General features: G+C 36.4%; 1 protein-coding gene across 5 annotated transcripts in view; it reads left to right on the top strand.

Annotated features, from left to right (window-relative positions):
- Positions 1–11,022: 11,022 nt before the first annotated feature.
- The window catches only part of LOC137172707 (scavenger receptor cysteine-rich type 1 protein M130-like), a 35,579-nt gene continuing 29,710 nt past the window's right edge, over positions 11,023–16,891 (top strand). Inside the window, exons 1-3 of one of the 5 annotated variants that reach the window (XM_067577294.1) lie at positions 11,023–11,164; positions 13,947–14,111; positions 14,599–14,745. In XM_067577294.1, coding sequence (XP_067433395.1) covers positions 13,997–14,111; positions 14,599–14,745 — 262 coding nt within the window. In that variant the 5' untranslated portion in view covers positions 11,023–11,164; positions 13,947–13,996. Of the gene's footprint in view, positions 11,165–12,853; positions 14,112–14,598; positions 14,746–14,882; positions 14,995–16,891 lie in introns of those variants that run through there. The other 4 variants (XM_067577293.1, XM_067577296.1, XM_067577297.1 and 1 more) reach the window with 4 other exon arrangements.

Raw genomic sequence — 16,891 nt, 5'->3', positions numbered from 1 at the left:
GCCAAACGGCCAGGTTAAGTCTGACCACTGCTCTCTCTCTCTCTCTCTCTCTCTCTCTCTCTCTCTCTCTCTCTCTCTCTCTCTCTTCTGTGACATCACAAGGGGAGATGGGAGGAGGGAGAGACTTCAGATGTTTTGGGGTCACAGTGACTGACATTAAACACATCAACAATGTTAACAAAGTACAGAGTTGGAGCTGCAACGATCAGTCGATCAACAGACAACTTTTTTTATTGTTTATTGTTCCCTCTCCTTTTCCATGTTAAAATAAAATACATAAAATCAATGTTTGCACCTCCGCTACATACAGTAAATAATATAGCTACAACATTCAACTATAAGAATAAACTACATGAAGACATACAAACATCAAAATATAATTTCAATGGGTTGACAAGCGAAACAAAAATAACATCAGTTCATAGACACGCATATTTCAAAGAAATTAGAAAAAAAACACGTTTTGACGGCATCATCTGTGGATTAAAACATAATGTCAGGATGAGGAGGAGGGATTACAGGCAGGACTGGAAAGTGAATTAAATCGGCGCTTATGTAAGAAGATTAACTAGAGTCCAGGTCAGGAAACACACACACATCTGTGCTTCTATTCTTATGAGGACCTGCATTGGTTACATCTCAATTTCCTTAATTGCATCCATGTTTTCCTCACTTACATTTGAGTGACTCCTACTGAAGACAAGAGGAGAGGTGCAGGACGAGATGTGAGGAGGACAGAGGACAGATGTCTTCAGATGAACTGTCATCTGAAGTGATGTGGGTCTTTAATAGATCCGTAACAGCCTTCACAAGGACAGACTGGATTGATTTTTGGGTCAAGTGAGGAGAGAGGAAAGATCAAATTGGGATGTACCCAAGGGCGTAGGTTTGGTTTCAGAAGCGGAAAAAAATGTGAATATCAAAGGATCAGATTAAAACCTGCCAACAGCCCAGAGTACCGACCAATCAGCTCACTGGAGAAACATCATCATCCCTACAGGATCCTGTCAAAGGTCCTGACTTTACAATAAAGTCACCAGTAATAAACAGCAATGGATTTTGTTATATATTTCATCTGTCCACTTTGGTTTTTATAACAGAGCTTCTAACAAAGGAAGGACAGTTCACAACACTAAATACATATTTTTTTATTTTTACAGGGACAATGCACATTATAAACATCACTGTAAATGTACCAGTGTCAGCAAAAAGGTTTATTTTCAACTGTTGTTTCTTGGCCAGATGTTAGATCTTTTAAAGGATAAGGTTGGTTATATTCTACATTCTTCTTGTGCAGAGACAAACAATGAACTGATCTAGTAACAAGTATTGTGTGTATATCAAAGCCTGATATATCTTATTAAAAACATGTCAGTGAGTCACATCACTGCACTGGGTGACATGTTCCTTCATCATGAAGAGTTTGGTCACGTTAGTTTGTTTAGAAACGGCTCCAAAGACTAATAACAGCATCACGTTTTCTGTCTCCAGAGAGTAGTTCTGTGTGAGGCATCACTGAACTGCTGAACTTTGTACTACATTATAAATTTCTCAAAGAATTTCAGGTGACAGAAAGAGCAGAGTTCACCTGAAAGGATCATTTCCATCTGTTGTCCCTGGCCAGATGTTATATAGGAAACATAAAATTAGAATAAAAATGACATATGCTATAAAATTAAATTTACACAACTTAATAATACACACAGACTAAGACAGTGCACATCCTGCAATCAAACTATGTCACGACATAATACAGAGTAGTTAACAACAATACATAGTAAGTTAAGAATCATGCAAGGAAAGGATCAATGAAAGCAGACAACAGGAAGGCAGCAGAGAAAGGCGACTAGTGTTCAGATGTTCACGTTTGAGTGAAAAGTGTTCATTTCTCTAATGAGTGCTGGTAGTAAAACCTTCCTTTAATGCTGTTACAGAAAATGCTGACTGACTGAGAGCACTTCTTTGAATAGGAATGATGCTATAAATTAGATTTAGAGCTGGTAAGTTTTAAAATTTTGTAATGCCATCAAAGTCTTGTACAAAGGCCCAGCTTCATGTCTGCAGTTCAATAATTTCAGGACTGGCTGGTTTCCTACATTATTTACCCTTCATGTGAATGACTTAGCCCAAGAAATCAAGCAGCCCAGTCTAGACATTGATTTATGAAATGAACTTAAGTGTTCTGTTATATGCTGTTGATATTGTTGTTTGATAAATGTTAAATAGTATGAGTTTATGTGTTGGGGGCTTTTAAGGATGCCCCCGACAGTAACGCTATCCAGAATCCAGCCATGAGGTGCATCAGTTTACTGTGAAGCGGCTGGTTGAAGGGACATGGGATGAGAGTCATGTCTTGTAAAGCAGAGAGGTGAAATAGTGAGTTTGTGTTCAGTTACCTGAGGAAAGACTAGATCTATAAGGAACAATGGAATATTAAAATCTAACTGACAGAGAAGGCAGAGGTCCCTGTGTGCTCCGTTAAGAACTGCTACTTGGCAGCTGAGGCAGGCAGATATAAAGGTATTCCTGAAGAGTAACGTCTACATGTTGTTTATCTCGCTGTTGTCTGTTGTCCTTTGTACAGTGACTCCAGGAATCATTAGTTTTAAAAGATTCAATCAAAGAATCCTGATTTGTTTTGGTGTTTGATGTGATGAGTTGGCTTTTTAATGTGGAGATTTTTGTTTTGGAGAGATTTACATAAAAGAAGAAGCCGGCAGTGTTACAGATTGTATGTCTGTAAAGCGCGTTAGTAATGATGGATAATGCTTTGGCGCCCTCTGCTGGCACAAAGGTGAAAGAGAATGGTTTATTTGCACTGACGATGGGAGGACATCCATTTAGAAAAGGTTAGACCAACCAACCAGAAGTTGATGCTCACATGTGTCCTGGATCACCATGACAGCACACAACCAATCATGAAAGCTCATTTGGTTTATAAGGATCAGGGCTATTGATATGTTTGTTCATAAACACTTATTTTAACATTTTAATATCATAAAATTAAAAGTGTAATAAAAACAAAAACTGTATTTTACACTTTTGAATACAAATACAAATATGTATAATTTTGCTGCCTCAACAAATATAGATACAAATACTGGGCTCCCTGTACTTCCCTAATGGCCCGTCATACAGTAAAGAAGGGAAAGGAGTTCAAATAGTAAAACAGCTGATCAAGAAAACACAAGGCAGTAGCTCAGATCCATATCTAGCTCTGTGGAGTTACCGAGCTTTGCTGCTTGAACATGGCATGTCTCCTGCTGAGCTTCTGATGGGATGTAAGTTACACACTACGCTTCCATGCACAGCAGAACAAAAGAAATACAAAGAGGTGAAGCAGAAACAAAAGCATCTGCAAGACAGACAGACAAAAAGCAAACTATGACAGGTCATCATACATGACACAGTGACCCCTGGGAAACACTGGATGCGTGAGCAGCGCGTGTGCGTCGCGGAACCTCTTGCTTTTCATTTCGGCGCCCATGTTAACAGGTTAGAGCAGCCACACTGCCTGCACGCGAGGCTGCTGCGTGGCTTCATCGAGAGATTCGAGGTCTCGCCTATTTTCTCCACACTGGAAGTGTGTCTGCTGCGGCGCTTCTGCCACCGGCAGCCCTATCTTTCTATCGTGTTCCCAGTCTATTTCTGCTGAGAACCGCGCGCGGCACGCGGAGAAAATAGGCGAGACGTCGAACCTCACTTGCAGGAAGTGTGGCTGCTCTAACCTGTTAACATGAAACGAAATGAAAAGCAAGAGGTTCCGCGACGCACACGCGCTGCTCACGCATCCAGTGTGTCCCAGGGATTAGACTCAAAAAAGGGATGTAGTGATAGGAGTTAATAATACTTCTGACCACCAGAGGGCAGCAACGACTAGCGTTCCTACCTCTAACCAACACTTGTCTTGCTTAAACAGTAGGATTCACCAGAAGAAAATGCCACACAAAGCTGGATGTAGATGTTTATCAAGTTTTGCAACAGTAGTTAATAAATAATTATATTTAATGAACCCAAGTTCATGAACCCAACCCTGTGGTTTGTGGCTTCAGTTCTGAGAGTAGTTTGTTTCCTGGCTGATGAGATAAAAGAGGAAACAGAACATGTTATTAGCAGAGGAGAGCTGACGAGTCTGTTTGACAGAGACAGAGACAGACGGTCCACCTGGTCATGAATCACCTGCTGATGGTGTTGGTGTTGCTGTGGAGCTCAGGTAGGACTCTGCTTTAATGATGGATGCAAAACCTGGAGAGTAAGAAGTAACTGCAACCGTCACATACTGTGATGATGTAATGATTTATGTTATGGGGACTCGAGGTTTGTCTCTAAAGGGAGGAATACGAGTACACACACACACACACACACACACACACACACACACACACACACACACACACACACACACTTTCCTTCTTCCTTTTAATAAGAAAAACTATCAACATGACCTTTAAGCATATAGGCTGCATTAGAATAAGAGTTACAAGTTAAATTTTGGCCTATAAACTTCAAGTAGAAAGAAACAAATACAGGTGTGTGATTATGTGCTCTCATTTTGGTTTGCAATCTTGAAAATCTATATGTTTCAGCATTTACACAAACACACTCTGGCTACATTAGAATAACAACACTGAGTTATAGAGTGAGGTTGATACTACTGACAACTAAAAACACTGGTATTAGTATCATTTTCAAAATGTTGTTTTTGATTTGGTATCTATGTATTGATTCTTATGACATCTCTAATTTTATCCACTTTTTAATGTGATTATTGAGTTGTTTAGAAGAACGGTTCCTAAACTGGGATCTGAAGACCACCAGGGGTCCCTAAGAGGGCCGCAGGGGTTCCCAGCAGAAGGACAAACAGATCAATTTCACTTTTATTAAATTAACTTCTAGGGTATTTTCTTAGAGGGGAGTCTTTCAGACAAAATCCTCTCAAACGGGTCTTTGGACTATTGTGCATCTAGTTATGATGAAAAAATGTGAGATTGCCTGGTTTCAGAATCCCAATCCATCGCTCACTGGAAGCAGGACAAAAAGTTATGTTATGTTATGTTATGTTATGTTATGTTTTGTTATGTTTTGTTATGTTATGTTATGTTATGTTATGTTATGTTATGTTTTGTTATGTTTTGTTATGTTATGTTATGTTATGTTTTGTTATGTTATGTTATGTTATGTTTTGTTATGTTATGTTATGTTATGTTATGTTTTGTTATGTTATGTTATGTTATGTTATGTTTTGGTATGTTTTATGTTATGTTATGTTTTGTTATGTTGTGTTATGTTATGTTTTGTTATGTTTTATGTTATGTTATGTTATGTTATGTTATGTTATGTTATGTTATGTTTTGTTATGTTATGTTATGTTACGTTATGTTATGTTTTGTTATGTTATGTTATGTTATGTTTTGTTATGTTATGTTATGTTATGTTATGTTATGTTATGTTATGTTATGTTTTGTTATGTTATGTTACGTTACGTTACGTTTTGTTATGTTATGTTATGTTATGTTTTGTTATGTTATGTTATGTTATGTTATGTTATGTTTTGTTATGTTATGTTATGTTATGTTATGTTTTGTTATGTTATGTTTTGTTATGTTATGTTATGTTATGTTATGTTATGTTATGTTTTGTTATGTTATGTTATGTTATGTTATGTTATGTTATGTTTTGTTATGTTATGTTATGTTATGTTATGTTTTGTTATGTTATGTTATGTTATGTTATGTTATGTTATGTTTTGTTATGTTATGTTATGTTATGTTATGTTTTGTTATTTATGTTTTGTTATGTTATGTTATGTTATGTTATGTTATGTTATGTTTTATGTTATGTTATGTTATGTTATGTTATGTTGTTATGTTATGTTATGTCTTTCTGTTTGGAACACAGAATTTATAAATCTGAATCCATGATTTGAACGTTTTTGTTGTTTAATAAATGGAATTCTGAATGAATGTTTTACCAATATCTGCTTGATTCTTTCATAAATCTAATTAATAGATAAGAAGTAAATAGTTATAATAGTATGCATAAACAGAATCAGAATCAAACCTCTGTGTCCTTCTGTTATAAAACTGAGACTCTGTCAGTTTGTCAGAGCAGCTCCTGACCTGAAATCTTTATTGCACATAATCTGTAATCTCAGTTTAAATTTAAACAATCAATATGAAGCTTTAGACAGGTAGGATCAATGAATAATTATCTCTATCAGTCATGATGTGATTGGTGGCACTGATAGAACATCATTCCTATAATATTGGAGATTATATGTTAATATTTCTGAGTGAGCAGCATCAAGCAGCATCACTGAATGATGTTGAGCTGTCTACACAGCTGTCTACAAATAGATGTCTACACATTTAAAAAATCTACTGTATTTTAACCTTGATGCCTTTTCAAGTGCAAATCACAAACACATTATTACTGATCAGACTGTGAGCTACAGTCATGTCTCTGTGTCTTTGATCTATACATGTTTTAAAACTTTAACTATGTTTTTCATCTTCAGTTGCTGCTTCCTGTGTTTTGTCCGTCAGATTAAAGATGAATAAATATATTTAAAATGTAATGTAGCTGCAGCCTGATTCACAGTCAGATTCCACTTTATCATCATTAAGGAAATGTAAATCTGATAAATGATGAATTAATGGACGACACTGAATAAAACTTTATTGACACTTTTCCCCCTCTGAGAAAAAAGTAACTACATTTAACTTTAGCTGATTAACTGATTCAGACCAGAGCAAACCAACTATAGGTTTGAAAACATGATTACTTTAGATGTCCAGCTGACTGTCTCTCTCTTCCAGAGTCTCCAGGTTTCCAAGCCAGAGAGCAAACACTTTAGTCTGACTTGGTTTTTAGCTCCATTTTCTACTTACTGAAAATTCAACATGTTATTTTCACACACAAATTATAATTGTCTGTAGCATATTTGGTAAAACAAATGTAAAAGTCAGATTCTCGTCCACATATGTTGTTTATGGCTTTGCAGGTTAGTGGTAAACTGGTCACATGATTCCTGAGTGAGTTCAATAATCTGTGTGTTTTCACTGAGATGAGCTCTGAACTGCTGGAAACCTTTACAGTGTTTGTTCAGTTCACAGCTCTGTGCCAATATAAATATTAATTTTCTGATTTTCTCTGCAGGACTCCAGGCTGAAGATAAACACCAACCAACAGGTAAAAAGAGAAAATATATCTCATCTGGTCTGGGAATGCCTCTGATCCCCCAGGAGGAGCTGGAGGACGTTACCTGCACCTCCATCAGTGATGGACAATGAATCCACTTTAGTTTATGACCAAATACCCTCAAAACTAATAACTAATAAAATATGCTAATGTTAGCATTGAAAAGTGAAAATCCAGATTTTGGACTCTCACTTATCATCACATCTTTATGTCATGTCTATAATATCTATAAAATGCAACTCATGACATTGTGGGATTGTTTGCAGGAAGTAGTGTACATGACATGAACACGACTTTTTTGTTCCATTGTGGATCATTTGAGGCTCTAAATGTTGGATAAATTTACACACAGAATTCAGACACTGAAACAAAATGGAGGAGGGTAAATAGAGTGAACTTTGTAGTAAATAGTGAGTGATTTCAGACACAGTCTTAGTCTTGCTTCTATATTTAGTGTCTTGTGTATTGTATCCCACAATCCTCTGTTTTCCTCCAGGTTCTCAGTGTGAAAGCACAGCCAAGGCTGACATCGGGCTGTTGGTTGACGAATCTGGGAGCATCAGTTCTGAAGATTATGAAAACATTAAGTCCTTTCTAAATCAAACAGTCAGCAACTTCAACATCGGCCCTGACAAAGTCCAGATCGGTAATATTTTTACTACTACAACTATTCACACTACTGTTCCTGGTACTATTACTACTACTGCTTGTGTATAAAGTTCTAAAAATACTAAAATCTTTACAACACAATGTAAAAATATACAAATTCAGGTGCAGGTCCCAAATTCAGTTTTAGCAAAAAAGCAGTAAAATGGGACATGATAACAAGAGTAGTCAAGGTTATGGCTGATGTGAGGATAAAAGGACCATACCAGTGGTTTTACATGTTTAAGCTAAATAACTGCTGTCTGCATACAGCCTCCATTACTGCCAGTTATTTCCCAAAACATGCAGACATGTTTTAGCTTTTGTATTAATTTGCAGAATTCTCAAATTGTTCAAAATGAAATGTTCAGGTGATACACCTACCTTAAAATTCAGTGCTTCATCTACTGAAACACACATTTATAACTCATAGTAATTATGATTCAGCTTGTAAAACAATCTTTTATCCAGACACTGATTTCCATGGTGGAGATATACTGTACATTTCTTCTGTGTAGGTCCGTGTTGGATCAGTTAGCAGGACAGATGTTCTGACTGAACAGACTCTGTGAAGCACACCGCATTTCTGAACAAAACATTCTAGCTAGGAGGGATGCACAACTTTGTCATGTTGGTTCATCCACAGCATCACTGCCTCGCTCCAACTCCTCCAACAATGGTGTCAATGTCCATTTCCTCCAGGAAGGAGACTCTAAAGTCCAACACTAACAAAAGCCCTCACCTTCTCCTTCCTGCTCTGCTTTTATATGTTACCAGACTAGATGTCAGCGATAAAAATGGAGGAATTACAACGTTAAACTGTATTAAAAACTCACTTGACTTCTGTGTGACAACATTTAGCTCGCTTTAAACAGTGCAGGTGGTGACTGACTGACAGGTTTTTACTGTAGGTTTATGCGCTCACTGCTGAACGTTCAGTACCATCAACCTGCATACTAGACTCGACTCAACCTGACTGGACTCAGCTGTTGCTGATACTGATACCACCTCTCATATTTACTCACTGCCCTCAACACTTCCTGTACATGCTGAACTGCTGCCCATATGCCGAAGAATACCAAAGAGACACTCGGGGGCTTCAAGCCTCACCAGACTCGTTCATGTACCAGAGTCAGACAGTAGACTCAGAGGTTATTAGCCTGTAAGTTCTACTGGACTGAACTTCTGGAATGGTCCTTTAAGTCCTTTGGTCCCTCTATGCATATGCAAATCAGTACAGGCATAAGTGTGTGTGAGACGTGACGTGTGAATGAGTGTTGGGGCAACAATGATGACAACAAGATGAAAACAATAATAATCGTAATAAATCAACGCATCTGTTCAAGAACACTCAGTGCAAATTATTATTCTCATACTCATTATTATCATCATTATTCACATAAAAGATAATAAAAAATAAATAAATAAAAAATAAAAGCTGGATCAGTGTGTCAGTTTTACACATTTCTGTGTTTTTTGCAGGTCTGGTTCAGTACAGTAGCACCCCAAGGACTGAGTGGTACCTGAACACCCACCAGACCAAACAATCCCTGCTGAAGGCCATAGCCAAGCTGCGCCAGAGAGGAGGAGGAACCTACACAGGTGATTTAACAGCACACTGTCTGATCCACCCCAGCTTTACAATGTGAGCGACTCAGGCAGAGGCTCTGATTACATCTATTAGATATATTTACTTTCTGTATTTAGGTCTGTCAGCAGTGGAAAGAGAAGCTGTTAGTGATCCATATTTTGTACAAAATTTTAACTTTAAGTATTTATAGTATATAATATATTGAATATGTCGAGCAATTTGTAAAAGAAATTCACTTCCTTCACAGATCAAGAAAACTGTGTATCTGCTAACAAACAACATCTTCAGAACAGAGACTTCAGATAAAGTTAATAAGAAGTAATTTGACCCATACTGATTCCAGAAATAGTAGCGTTACAATGTAAATTAGATTAACGATGGTGGTAATTTGTATTATGGTTGCTATCATAATATTAATAACAACTGTAATACTGTGATATTACATTTTTGTATAGTATCATGCTATGATATTATAAATCAAAGATTGCTGAGTGTGTAATAGTGATAGTGAAAATAATAATAATAATAAAATAACAACATTAAAAATTATAATGATGTCCCTTACGAAAAAAGTACATGTGAAATTCAGTCTTTCACATGTGAAATGTCTCAGTTCACATGTGATGTTGTGATTTCACATGTGAACTTAAAATTCACATTTGGAAATCACATGTGTATCTTAAAATTCACGTGTGAAAAAAGACAACATGTTTTTTAGCTTTACATGTGAATGCAAACTTTACATGTGAAAAAGATAATGTCACATGTAAAGTGAAACATTTCACATGTGAACCTTAGTTTCACATTTGGAAATCACATGTGTATCTTAAAATTCACATGTGAAAAGAAAAGTTTTGTTTTATATGTGAATGGAAACTTAACATGTTAAAGGGATGAAGTCACACGTGAAATGAAACATTCGCATGTGATGTTGTGATTTCACATGTGATAAAAGACATGTTTGAATGCAAACTTTTCTATGTGAACTGATACATCTCACGGATTGATTTTACATGTAAACTCAAGAGCTTTTCCTTCCATATAAACTGAGACATTTCACATGTAACATGATTTAGCATGTTGTAAAAGAAATGTTTCAAATTTCAAGAGGAATTTTGATTTTTGGATTGAAAAGGTACTCTTTGTAAAATGTTCTCTTCCTGGACATTTTGCAACCGCCACCTAAGTGTATTGAGTGTATTAATGAAAGTATTGAGCCACGGAGCTCGCGCTTCCCGCCCATTGACTCTAGGTTCCCCATGCTGCCTTCGGGATCTCACGGAAATATTACTATTATCGAGTGTAATACATAAATGATCATAAATGTGAACAACAACGGTCTCAAAAACGCATATATTACTATAATATGTGAGATGTCATATTTATAGGCTGTAAATAACCCATGTCCGTTTCTGATATTCACTAAGGAGCATAGGGTAGGTTTGTTTTTGTAATACCGTTTATATATTCCGTAGTTTATTATTTGATCAATTACACATCTGACCTATTTTTTCATTTCATTAATTCATTTCATTTAATCCGTATTAAATTAGTAAAATCTGCACCAAAAATTACTTTACATAACATGTCTATTATCCTCTTTAAGTAAACCTGAGACGCTTTTGATGAAGACGAATCTTGGATGGCGCACTTGAATGCATCGTCATCTTTGACAGTTGGAAGCAGATTATCGTCCCAGACGGAGACAGAGAAATGGATCGGGATGCGGTGAGTTATCGGTTCGACGACGACCAAATTAGTATATTTAAAGAAAAATGTGTATCAAAGAAAAAATGCTGAATGACCCTGACATGATTGGGCTGGTGGAGCACAGCTCCGCCGGTAAGCCGACAAGAGGAGGTTGGCGAAAATACCCAGCAACGGTAAATTACTGGCAGTGAGTGGTGAGTAACGTAAACTGTTAATTTAAAACTAGCTTAACGCTAACGTTACTTTGACGCCATACCAGCTAGCTAGTTAGATGCTAATAGTTGTAACGTTAAGTCGTATGCTTTTATAAGTACATAAATTAGTTGTTTTTTTATTTGCCACGTTTAATTATTTGCTCGGTGAAATCATTCGTTGCATAGCTTCATCTGTGAATTTAGCACGGTGTAACGTTACGTCGACGTTAACGTTACTCCTTGATTCGCACAACGTTTCAGATTCTAAGTACCATTGAAGAACCTCAGAAGGAAAATCAAAAGGCATTTTTTAACTTAACCTACCTGTTATCCAGCAGTAGAAATTATTTCTTCCACTTCAGTATACTCTCTCTCTCTCTCTTCTTTCTTTTGAGTAGCTATATAAATATAATAACGTCTCAACACAACCGGTCGAGGCAGATGGCGTCCACCTAGAGTCCGGTTCTGCTTGAGGTTTCTTCCCGCTGCTGCTGTATGTAGTTATAGTTTTTAAGTGCATGATTGCAAACGTGATCATTTACGACGTGAGATACAGTTGAGTTATGCTAACACATTATTATATTTTTGACTTTGTTCTTTTCATGGGATTTGTTGACAACATAAAATATATATGAATCCTTTAAAGCCTAATTAGTTTTAACAAGTTCATCAGGACCCAAAATACAACAGTGTACAAACAGTGATTCGCCTGGTGAGAAGGGTCACTCAAGTGTTCAGTATTAAAAAGTGGTTGCAATATTTTCTTTTCTCTGTCCCCCACCAGGCATGAAGAGGAGTGACTACACGAGTGCCAGAGGGAGTTACAGTTTTATGTTTTACAGTTTTAATCTAAGGATATTGTTTTTTTTTTACTAGAATGCCATTATTTTGCATGTTCTAGTTTTCAAATAAATGGTCTATGCAATTTTAAATGTTTTTTGGGGTGTTTTTTGCCTATATGTCCACACATTTTCATAACACTAAATATCTTTATATGAATGAAGAGAGAGGAGAGTGTCATTGTTCAAGGGATATCAAAATAATGTTGAAGCAGTATTAATGGATTGTATCACTCCTTATTCTTTCATTCTCTGAGTTAAGCAAATACAGTCCTTCAAATGCTTTGGATGATGCAAGCAGGAAGTATAATGTTGCCGCTTAGTCAGTGAGTCAGTTACATCTGGCAATGTTGTATCCTTGAAATGTTATACCTATTGTTTACCTAATATATGTTACACCTGTTGAAATGTTATATCTTAGCTATGAGCAGTTTCTGTTCTCACAGTAACTGGATTTGATACTGAAGAAAAGTGTCCTTTATTTCATAAATTTAGATGTCTTTGTCATGTTATTTCTGAGTTGATTTGTGTTTTATGTTTATCGAGATTATATCACATGTGGTGAGTCTGGATAGACATTCACAAATCCATTGTGAATGTTGCCACATGTGATTGAATGCTTCACATGTGAAATGTCCGAAAACCACGTGCCCCTGAAGTTTCACATGTGAAACGTCCAAAAACCACATGTGCCCCTGAAGTTTCACATGTGAAACGTCCAAAAACCACATGTGCCCTTGAATGCATCGCATGTGAAATGTCCGAAAACCACATGTGCCCCTGAAGTTTCACATGTGAAATGTCCAAAAACCACAATTGGGCTGGGTGGTTCAGTGTGAGGAGATGTAAAAGATATCAGTAGTAACACTAATAATACAATACTGCTACTACTAATACTAATGATACTACTGTGAGCAGTGTTGACTGCTGTTGTAGAGTCTGATTGCGGCAGGGACAAAAGATCTGCAGAACAGCTCCTTAGAGCAGCCTGTTGTTGAGGGAGCTGCTCAGGGCACACTGGTACTTGTTCAGGGGGTGGGAGGTGTTGTCCAAGATGGCCTGGAGCTTAGTCACCATCCTCTTCTCACACACCACCTCCAAGGTGTTGAGGGAGCACCCTGGGTAATACTCAGGTATTTATAGGACTGAACAGCGTCAATTTCAGGCCCCTTGATGTACACTGGACTGACTGATGATCGTTTGGCCCTGTGAAAGTCCACCACCAGCCTCTTAGTCTTCTTTACATTGAGCTGGACACAATTTCACTGGCACCACTCTGCAAAGTCATTGATGAGACCCCTGTACTCATGCTCATCACCACCATTTTCCTTTCCTCATTTTCCTTTAATAATCATATTATTCTAATATGATTATTAATATTGTGATATAACATTATTGTATAGTATCATGTTAAATATCAAACATTGCTGATGCTGTTATAGTGATTGTGATTATAATAGCTATAATAATACAATAACAACATTAAAAATCATGATAATTTGAAGCTCTGTGATTGGATGTTTCTGACTGAAATGCACCTTTGGAGTCATAGTTAACTTCTCTCTTTCAGTTTTTATGTCTACAGGGCTCTGGCTTTGACTTTTTTATCAAAGAACCACATATTTTGTTACACACTTGTTGAAGAGCTGCAACTGTCAGTCACCTAACAGTCTATGAGCAAAGTAATGGGACCTTTATGTCTGGAACAAGCAACACACAAAGTTATTCTTCTGCACCTTTTAAAGCCTCTTTATTTCTGTCATACAGGAAGAGCTCTGAAGTACTTGGTACATGTGCTTTTTAAACCCAGTGTGGGAATGCGTGCAGACTCCCAAAAAATTGTTGTCCTGATTACTGATGGAGAGTCTGAGGACAACGTATTCTCCACCTCGCAGCACCTCAGAGACACCGACGTTGAGATCTACACCATTGGTGAGTGACTTTCTTTATTTCTGCAACTCTGAAACTACATTATTTTACCATGAAAGAATGATGTGATATTACCATGAATTAAAAATGACATTTTTCCACAATGAAAATGTTAGCTAGCAAGACTCTTAAGATATGTGTCTGACTACATTTATCGTTTATATCAGTTAATGTCTTACATTATTAAATTAAGTTTTTTAATAGTGGGCTGAAATGAATTAATAAATTTGCTGCTCACAAGGAAGAAAGTAAATCTAAAAATGTGGTGGGCTTTGGTAGTGATATAAAGTACGTGCGAGTTCTATTTAATTCTATTCAATGGGATTAAAAATGCACAACCATCAGCATGCTCTGTCAATTGTCAGCTTTAATTTAAGGAGCAGGAAGCAACAGGACACCATCATTTTATTACTTTGCCAACCAAATTGTTTTCTTTTCTTATTTATTAAGTTTTTGAAGGTTCAGTTTTAACACTACATTTTTCTCTCAGGTATTAAGAATGCAAATGAGACTCAGCTGAGGGCCGTCGCATCAGATCCCAAAGAAATTCACATGTTCGGTGTCATCGACTCCTCATTCCTTCTGGACATCATTGACAACCTCACCAACAACCTCTGTAACAGTATCAACAACTTAGGTAGGCAAATAGTCTGTTATCATCAAACAGTGATAACACCACACTGATCCACTGGTGTCAAAATCAATCAAGATTCAAGTGTTCAAAGATGTTCAACATTTGGGTGTCCAATCCAATGTTTTTTTTATACCCTTTAGAAAGCCAGCCAGGAAGAACGTTTTAACACGTATTCACATAGATGTTGATAATCCACAACTCCACAGAAGGGCAGAGATCCGTTCATCTTTTTACAGTTTAACATCCATTCAGGTAGTACATTCTCATCCAAAAGAAATCTGATTGAGCTTCTTTCAAAAGGAAAACTTGGTAATATCCAGACTGTTGTTCTGTTAGGTTACAAAGTTAATACATTTATATGGTCAAAAAACATTTTTCTTCCACTCTTAACTTTATTCTGAATTTCTTTTAATGTGATGTTTCTTAAAGAAAGATTCAGCTTTACAACCTTCGCCCATGTGCAGTAGCCGTGTCTTAATATGACCTCACTATTCAAAGAAATTACTAATTTCAACAAACATAATTAATGTGATAATAAATAAATTATCTTCCTCGCAATTGCAGAGGACAGTCTTATCCTTTTCTTTAATTTCAAGGAGAAAAGAAGATAGACTTGTTTTCCTGTTGCAAGGACAAACCTTTATTGGATTCCAGAGACACAAACTGACCACTGAACAACATGACACTGGCCAGGGTCAAACACTGTGTCAAAAACTCTTGGAAAGCCTGATGGCAGACAAAATAACTAAAATGAACAATTGGACTAAAAGTGTTTAAATGACCTTGAGGCCTTTTGTGTTTAGTTTATCACCAAAAATTCAAAGGACATTCCTCAGTGAGCTTTCACTAAGTAAATCCTTATTATAGATAAATCTGAATTTTGTGTGAATTATATGTCTAATCATTATGTAAATCATGCAATGTTTGTCATAAAGTTGCATGGATGATGATATAATTTCCATAGCCATAAGATAATCTATTGATGAAGTATTAAAATTCACCATGTAACAACATTGCCATCTGCTGACTGTTATAGCAAAGCCTTTTTACGCCACGTGAACCTTATCCAATTTTTAAATTTAAAATCACCTAAAATGTTTACCTTTTTCATTTATTACAACTTTTAACTAAATACAGTATATTTTGATAGTTAAATTAGACAAGGAGTCATATTGAATGTTTTTATATTATGAATTTATTGGCTTCAAATTTATATTTGAAGCCATCAATGTGAGGTTTGTCTAAATATTATGGGATAAGCATTAAGCTTAAGGTTTAATGTATGTTCATATATAAACTTTGTTTTCTGAATAGTCTTACAATACATAAATATCTACAATTCTGACATGAAGGTGGGCTGTAGGGATGCTTTAAGTGTGATTATGCACTAAACCCTAAGATTAATTCCCTAAGAATAAGGATCATAACTCCGCCATTTCAGTAACACCATGTTTTTCCTTGGAGAATAAAGAAAATTAATAATTAGAACTTTGGCGTGAGAAACTTTTCATTACACCCAAGACTGAAACTAAAAGTCAAAAGATATCTCCCATGCCTTTAGGCTTGGGCTATGCACACAGTTTAATCCTTCATTGAAAAGTTCAGTTATTTTTGCTTTTGGAATTTTTAACAAGAACCCTCGCATTTTAACATGTAGTATTTTCCTTTTTAAGTTTATCTGACCAAAGTAATTACTCTATCCAACTAAAGAGAGCAACCAGAGTAAATTTCCCAACACTCAACAAGATCACAAAGACTCAGCAAAAGCCTAAACTCAATGCCGGCTCACATTGCTCTGAAGAAGGCCTATCATTTAAAGGCCTTATTATTCTTTTATTATTCTCTTTATCATGTATCATTGTGGTTTCCTTTGAGCATAGCAGACAGAGTTCACTGCTTTGAAAAGAACTCACACTTAATTTGAGACTGATCAATTAAACGGACATTTATTCTCCTCAAGGTCAGGAGTGGTGCCCCCAATGAGTGATTTAACTTTAATTTAAGTAGAAATACCCAACACAATAATGTGCAATATAACAAAACTCAGTTCTACTAAGGGCCAATTATGACTCTTACAGAGATCAAGATTTCTTTTGCATGAGAGACCTGAGAACAGGTTACATATACACAGAATCACAATAAAATGGTT

Source organism: Thunnus thynnus, chromosome 20 (assembly GCF_963924715.1).
Source record: "Thunnus thynnus chromosome 20, fThuThy2.1, whole genome shotgun sequence".
NCBI lineage: Eukaryota > Metazoa > Chordata > Actinopteri > Scombriformes > Scombridae > Thunnus > Thunnus thynnus.
The sequence above is the reverse complement of the archived record's forward strand: the minus strand, read 5'-3'. Positions and strand labels throughout refer to the sequence as shown.